Source organism: Hyposmocoma kahamanoa, unplaced genomic scaffold (assembly GCF_003589595.1).
Source record: "Hyposmocoma kahamanoa isolate Upper Pololo Valley unplaced genomic scaffold, ASM358959v1 94, whole genome shotgun sequence".
Taxonomy (NCBI): domain Eukaryota; kingdom Metazoa; phylum Arthropoda; class Insecta; order Lepidoptera; family Cosmopterigidae; genus Hyposmocoma; species Hyposmocoma kahamanoa.
In genome coordinates, this window is record NW_020654878.1 from 1,802,565 (window position 1) to 1,810,413 (window position 7,849).

A 7,849-nucleotide genomic window follows, 5' to 3' on the forward strand; every position below is an offset into this window, starting at 1 on the left:
ATGAATAAATGTCTATCTATAAATAAGGATTCTGCCTTTTGGGGTAGATAAACTGATTTGAACTACTTCCTACTGTATATCTGAGCTTATACCATGATATTACAGTGACAATTCTCGCTAGCGACTGTGTTCTTCTTGTGGCCGCTAGTGGCGCTGCATAATTTGCCACAAAAAAAATGTGAAGTAATTTACGTGGTCGCTAGCGACAACTATCACAGTGAACTCGTGGTAGAGGCACTGTATCCTTTTAGTGACTTGTCATTGTCATAATGTCACTTGCTCATTTAAAATATCGTTTCTTTTGTTTCAGAAGCAAAATGGCGCGATGGTGCTACCTCGTCCTGTGGGCAGCGCTTTGCTTCTCAACAGGTATTGTTGCTATTAACTTTTAATATTCTATTTCAAAGAATTGATCTTGATTTAACCATTCATGTATAAAAGTTCTTCTTCCTGTCCTTATCCCACGCTAGGTCGGCACAGCATGTGATTTTCTTCTACTCTCCCCTATCAGCATCATTTCCATATTCACACCTTTCTTATCTTTCAAGCAATCCATCCATCTTTTTTTGGCCTTCTTTTCCTCTTATAACACTCCACATTCATACCTGACGCTCTTCTTGTCACATGACATTATTCCCTCCGCATGACATGTCCGTATCATAATAAAAATCGGTTCTCACTACTCAAAGTATATTGAGAGCAAAATCAACCATTAAAATAATTGCTCATTATACTAAAATTTTGGCGCTATTTATAAAAATGAATCTTCATGCGTAAACAGCCACCCTTAGAGGTGGATGATTTTCTTCAAAATTAAATGGGACCACTATGGAGGTACCCTCTTTCCAACAAAAAATAATCATGAAAATTGGTTCACCAATACCAGAGTTATCGCGTAACATACATACAAAAAAACACACAGTCGAATTGAGAATCTCCTCCTTTTGTTGAAGTCGGTTAAAAATTGAGTATTTACACGGTAGAAAAAAACACAAACGTACCTTTAAATTTTACAAGAAAACAGCTGTAGTCTATAGGTACTTTAGATAGCAATGATTTTTTTTATATCAACTGAACTAAATAAATTATTTTTACGACTTTCAAGTGACAAAAGAACTTTTAACGCACGATCACTTGTTGCTTTTAGTGTAGGGTACAGACCGTTTGTGATTTTACTCCGTTTGCTTTCCATGAGCTACAAATATTAGGTACTTGAATGAATTTTACACCGCCAAAAACCGTTCTCATTTCTTTCCAGTTAGCGACTAATTGCGTTAATTTCTAAGTTACGCTGTTTGCACAAAGATGTTCTCATTTAGACAGCGGGACTATCATATCAGCCACTCTCTCTAAAGTGAGAGTTCTTCCGGCTGTCTACTGTTTAAGGATTGCTCTAAATATAGCCAAATTTTTTTATGATATCAAGTCATGTGCTTGGGGGTCACCAACATGCCTACCCATATGGTTTGCTTCACAACGCGACACTGCAGTAGCTCTACTGCTACTACTAGCAGTAGAGCTCCTTGTTAAAGAGTTCGTCCAGTAACCTGCCGCTAAACAGTAATGTCAGCATGAGACTTGTCGACCTGAGAATCGAGATCTTTGCGATTTAAAGCTCTAGAGTGGCATTGCAACTGTTATGAACAGACGTGTAGCTTACCAAACGAGCAATGCAACATAAACTTCATCCCCTACAAGGTAGAAAACGAAGCTGCAGTTAGCGGCGGCGAGTCGCGGTGTTACACACTTAATAATATGCAATATAATACTTTAATATAATATCTACTAAATAAAGTATACATTCCTTTTAATAAAAGAGATTGATGATTTCTTCTGGTCTTTCTGTACCCCTTTTTATTTCGATCTTCCTTCTTCTTATAATGTCACAGCTCCATCGATACCATCGATCGGAATTATCGAGTTAAGGAATACACGCGCTTTTTACTCACTTTACTAACTTGGACCGGTGAATTTCGACAGAAATTATAGAGAGGAGAATCTACAACAACAAAGAACTTACACAGACTATCACAGAAACAAATGGTTTTTTTCTACAATACTTTTAATAAACTGTCGTGACGTAATACCCAAACATCATTCCCCTTTGATTCTCTATTGTCTTTAAGTAGCTTCTCTTTTCCTACATCATTCTTAACATCTGCATAAAACATCTCAGATAAGTCAGCGTTGTGTTCTGATATATCTATGTAGGTGTGTATGGTATAAAATATATTTGTATGACATGTACATATTATAGGTAAGGTAGGTATAGGTATGTTGCTAAACATGGGAGTTTCTCCGCCGATAAACTGCTCTGCCAGTTGGCGGGCTTGCAATTTGTAGTCATGTAGATATTAATAAGTCATTGTAGTTTCGGCACATTGTAGTCAGACATATAAACATTCAGGACAAAGGTTTTAATCTTAAATATTATTCCAGGATCATCAAACAAGCTGCCCATCTTCATCGACGATATGAACAACCAGCCATTCTTGGAAAACATGCCAGTCGGAGGGGTAGTGTACACTCTGCTAGGCGAAGACCCTGAGGGACACCCTGTAAGTTGTTGACATAGTGCTTAAAGATGGAGTTGAGGCTGACGTAACCTATTGTTCACCCCATCATCACCTTTTTCGTGTTTACGAGAGACTAAATTGTTTACGCTACAGTACTCTGACACTGGCGCAGAAATAACCTTGAAAAACGTGGACCGACATCTTGTAAAGTTGTCCGGGAGTGTTTTACTAAGAGAAACAGAGGACCGAATATGGGGCGTGGTTCTGGAGAGGCTTATATCGGCTGTGGACTATGATAATCTAATGATAATGTTGATGGCGAGGCTGTTCATGTATACTAGTCACAAAGAGGTAGCCTTTATTTGGCAAGTGCGTGGTATCCAGCAAAAGAATGCTGCAAGGTATCCTGCATGTGATACTTGACCTCTTTTAAATTATATAACAAATTTTTGAAACGGTCCAATTAATTATTGTCTCATAATTGTTTTTCAGATCCGATATGGAATACGATATACTGACAAGTTTTCAGTGAATCCTGTAACCGGCGAAGTTCGGCTAGTTAAGCCTTTAGACAGAGAGGTAAGAATGTCTCGTTCCAGCAACTTCTGTATCAATATGGTATTTGATGACGGTGACTCGAAGGTTCACCTAACTGTCGAGTTTCAATTTCCAGTTCAGACCTTTTTGACTTAATAAAGTTCATTTGAGGCAGATTGTCTAACGCAAGAATAAGTAGTACAAAACATGATACGACAAAACCAATAAATGATGGGAGGGTTCAGTACCAACGCCTTTTTTGTTTCTAATGCAAACCAATTTATGGAGAGTCATAGAAATCACACGAGATTTAAGATCTTGTACCTAACAGTCGGTTGCGCATTACCTTTCCTTGGGTTTCCCGATTCGAAATATGTACCGCACGTCATCGCCATTAGAAGGCACTTGGCGAAATGGAATCGTAATAAGCCGATCAGTAAAGCTTTGTGTCCTTGTGATAAGAGCGAAAAAGACGTCGGGCATTAACCACCGCGATAATTATAGATAATTTTTAAATAACTCCATTAGATTACAGTAATTATTTGAATACAAAATCGAACTCAAAGAAAAACTATTTCGACCCGACAGAACCCGAACTTGCAACCACGGGATTCCGTCCCCATCGCTTTTCCAACTGAGCTGCAGATTGAGTTACCAAGTTGACGAAATTCCTCCATGTGTCAGTTCTTTACATTGAGTTTTTTAGCTTTCGGCATTGTAAGCGACATCTGTGAGATAATGTATGAACCTTCTCACTAATCACAGAAGTTAGTTATACGTTTCGCGTCAGCGGTCCAAGTGGAAGCGAAACACAGAACATTTGTTTCGCTCTTATTGTACATCAAGCCGATTCCACAAGCACTTTTGTTAGTATATTACCTATATAAGGCTTTAAAGCTGTGTACTTGTTTGTCTTACTTTGTTATGCCTAGTACAAACTGGTCCTTCGAGCCGGATTTGAAATAGCTATCTATGCAAAACAACAACACAACTCTATTAATTATTCGCTTTTTATTTTATTTTTTCAGACTGAAGAGACGATAAAGTTCGAAGTATCATTAGAAGAGATGAATCCAAACGGCATGGAGAATTTAACCCTGACGCAGCCTGTCACTGTGATTGTTCTCGATGAGAATGACAACGCACCGACATTTAGAAACGTATGTTAACGATTTACGGTTATATGATCAACCAAGTTAGGTATTTAAATGACGTTACCAACAATGTACTATTTTGAGAGAACCACACATCAAGTGACAGCGCCGCGCTCCGTGTGTCACAATCATGCCTGAATGAGACTAAAAAATTAAACCGGGAGATGGACTGCAGCGTGCATATATACGTGTACTCACAACTCTTGGATTCTCATTGGCGTAGGCAATGAATAACGTTCGCTATTTAGCTTAATCTTGACAAACTTCTCGTGCTTTACTTACATTCATAAATATTTTCATATGAGCCCACTTATTCTTCTCACTACGCATTCCAGCCTTTTGAAGAACATTCGATTTATCTGAAAATATTCTTCGTGACCCATCCAATTTGCCTTCCATATATCTGTGTATAAAATTTCTTCTGTGGAAAAGTCTCTGATTCGTAATAGTGGTTAAGCAAACCAGTGTCAGCAATGAAGGTTGATGTAATACTGAGTTTTGAATAAACACAACTTAATTTTCAGACTCCATACGAAGCTGAAGTGTCGGAAGACGAAGAAATTGGTGCAACGATTCTGAACAACATTGAAGTGCAAGACGTGGACACCGTTGGTGATAATTTGGAAGTTGGATGTGTTTCTACCGATCAGGTAATTAGCTATATAGTTGTTGTTACTATGTATGTAGTGTATGCTAATGGAAGGAAAGCAAAAACAGGGTACATTGAAAAGAAGATGATAAATGATATTGATTCTTTCAACATAGATTTGATGAATAACTGTTTGAATTTTACCTCCGCTGTAACATAATGAGTTTCTCGGAATTTATGTGCTAAATTTATCATGAGCTTTTCGATGAAGGAAAATATCGTGATGAAACCTACACGAAGAAGATTCACAACACGCGTAAAACGTGTGAAGGCTGGAGACTATATTAGGACTACACCCTCACCTGAGAGGAAATACGTATTTACATGAAAATATACGACTCGTTTGATTTATCCGCTCACGCGATGCGCTCCTCCTACCGCAAAATGGCGGCTATTTGGTTTCGCAAAATAGAAAAGGATTCAGTTTAAATACAAGTTTTTATAAATAAAAATTATTATTTTGCATTGCTAAACAAATACGCTCCGCAGTACCAACAAAAACATCTCAAATAAAATGCAGTAATACACCGCCAATCCTGCACTTAAAAAGCACTAATGAAATTTTTGGTGTACTTGGATAAATATGATAACATTCCGTTTGAGTGGTTCTATCGTTTACCATGAAATTACTTCTTAAAGTATAGTTTATAAACATTTATATTCAGGGTAAATTTAAAAAACGCTACTTACGGTATGTTTTCAAGCCCAAACAATAACACACACGATTGTCGTGACGTATTTTTGAAGTTGTTTATTTTTTTTAAATGACAGACCCAAGCATTAAAAACTTTATGGTTTGCTAGAGTAGTTACCGAAATAGCAATTAATATTAGTTCTTTTACCTGTTATAACTTCGATATCCGATAAATCGGTATAAAATCATCACCGGCACCTCTAGGTGTGGTATGCGTCTACGGCTGCATGTATCGCGTGAGCGGATAAATTCCTGGTCTTTTACTAAATGGCCTTCCTACGACAGCCTGGTCAAGTCAGAGTCAAAATTTAAACAAGTGTATTTAATAACTTTTGTAAGTAGGGATGTCAACCTGTTCTTTTTGTTTCAGTTGCCAGATCCTTGCACAATTTTCGAAGTAATAACGTACAATTCAACTGCCAACTACTTTTTAGGAGCGCTTGTGTTAAAAACACACATAGACTATGAAAAGACCCAACTATATCAGTTCAATATTTATGCTCATGTAAGTGTTATACCTATACCAATTATCTGTTATAAAATTACGGAGAAGGGAAGCGGTTGGCATCGCCAAAAAATATTGTTAAGTTTTTCACCGCATTATTTATCCTCATCCCCAATTGTAACGGAAACTTGCGGTCTTTATTTTGTCGATTGTGATGGTTTCCAATATTAAATAAAAGCTGACAAAAGGAAGCGGCGATTGGTTTGAGATGACACGTTAAAGAACAAGTGGCAAAAGTTGCCACCTTTGTGTCGGAGGCCATATCCCTTTATGGTTCAATGGGTAGTTAATTAATCTGGAATGTCTAGTTTGCATACAAAGACAATGTAGGAATTACGGCTCGAGAATCATCAGATCTTTGCGATTTAAAGCTCTGAGTGGCAATACAACTAATATGAACAGGCGTGTCGCTTTACACCAGGCGCACGACTTGTTCATCCTGTTACTTAGTACTTATTGTGAAAAAGAAAATCTGAGAAATGAAATAGATTGCCCTTTTTAGTATCGTTCAAAATCCTTCCCCAGCCACCCACTTTGGTACCCACCCCGTCACTCGGTCGCGCTACTCCACTCGCTGTTTTCTGAGACCAATCACGCCTTCCTGTACTTTAATGACGAATCTGAATTCTATTTGTTCTGAAGAAATCTACCGCGCGGTAGATTTCTTCAAGAATTTAAATGTTTTTGCCTAGTAAATAGAATTCAGAATGCGCCCTAACTGTGGTACTTTAGTACCACTTCGCTATCGCTAGCTTGTCAAAAACCTTTAAAGCGCCCGATCAAACAATAAACATGTAAGGATTCGCTCCATGTTTTAAATCTAAAATATGATGAAATCCGTTTGGACGTAACGTTATTAGGGTTACAAGGTGTGACGTTATTTCGGTTCGGTTTCGAATACGACAGTTTGACGTTCGATTCGGGTGTTGTGAACAAAAATGTAAAGAAGTCGTACGATATCAAATCGAACCGTTCTGTTTCTTCTTTATATTTTCATTTTATGTCATCTCTCTGCTTATATCGACTTCGATGACCATTCAGTATTTGTAATCCAGTTTTAGAGACTTATTACAGGTCGAACGTTGTTTCAGCTCCAGTCTCCCAACTTTCCACTTAGAACTGTTTAACTACCTACCATGATGTATTCCAGGATGGCATCCAAGAATCAACAACCCTTGTCGAGCTGAAAGTTGTGGACGTGCAGAATTCTCCACCAGTCTTCAGTGGTTCCCTCAGCGCGGCGTTGTCAGAGGATGCTCCTGTGGGTACCCTAGCGTTGACCATCAAAGCTCGAGACGCTGACCGGGCACAACCTAGAGACGTTATTTTTGAACTTGTTAATAGTAAGTATAAAAGCTTAAACGCAAGTATTTACTTATTGCTATTATTGATACAAAATAGATAGAAAACTAAAGTTTCTAAATCATTAAAATTACGTTCCGAAAATTCCATCTTTGTTGTCGTTTTTGCCGCCGGCACGGAAGAAAAGAAACAATGCAAGTAACGACGTTCTGATTTTATATTGAAATTTCAATCAATGTGCTACCATTTAGTAGACAATAGCAGAACGTAGACGAATTCGAGATGTTTACTTATTTGTTCAAAATAGAAGCAACCACATTGCAACGGTATATGTTTTACTTTCGTTTCCTGTAACAGAAAAAAAAATGTTACTATAAACAGAAAAATTCAAATTTATTAAAATTAAGTAAAATAAGACAACGATGATATGAAACAGCACCTTAGGTAATAATAGAGGTTAAAGTATGAAATTGCCGATTTGTACTGAAAATC

At 37.6% G+C, this 7,849-nt stretch overlaps 1 protein-coding gene across 1 annotated transcript in view; it reads left to right on the top strand.

The window, feature by feature from the left end:
• The window catches only part of LOC113237831 (cadherin-87A-like), a 66,089-nt gene that overhangs the window by 28,980 nt on the left and 29,260 nt on the right, over window positions 1-7,849 (top strand). The window contains exons 2-8 of the mRNA XM_026474514.1: window positions 311-369; window positions 2,440-2,558; window positions 3,009-3,095; window positions 4,082-4,213; window positions 4,732-4,857; window positions 5,921-6,055; window positions 7,206-7,398. Coding sequence (XP_026330299.1) covers window positions 318-369; window positions 2,440-2,558; window positions 3,009-3,095; window positions 4,082-4,213; window positions 4,732-4,857; window positions 5,921-6,055; window positions 7,206-7,398 — 844 coding nt within the window. The 5' untranslated portion in view covers window positions 311-317. The remainder of the gene's footprint in view (window positions 1-310; window positions 370-2,439; window positions 2,559-3,008; window positions 3,096-4,081; window positions 4,214-4,731; window positions 4,858-5,920; window positions 6,056-7,205; window positions 7,399-7,849) is intronic.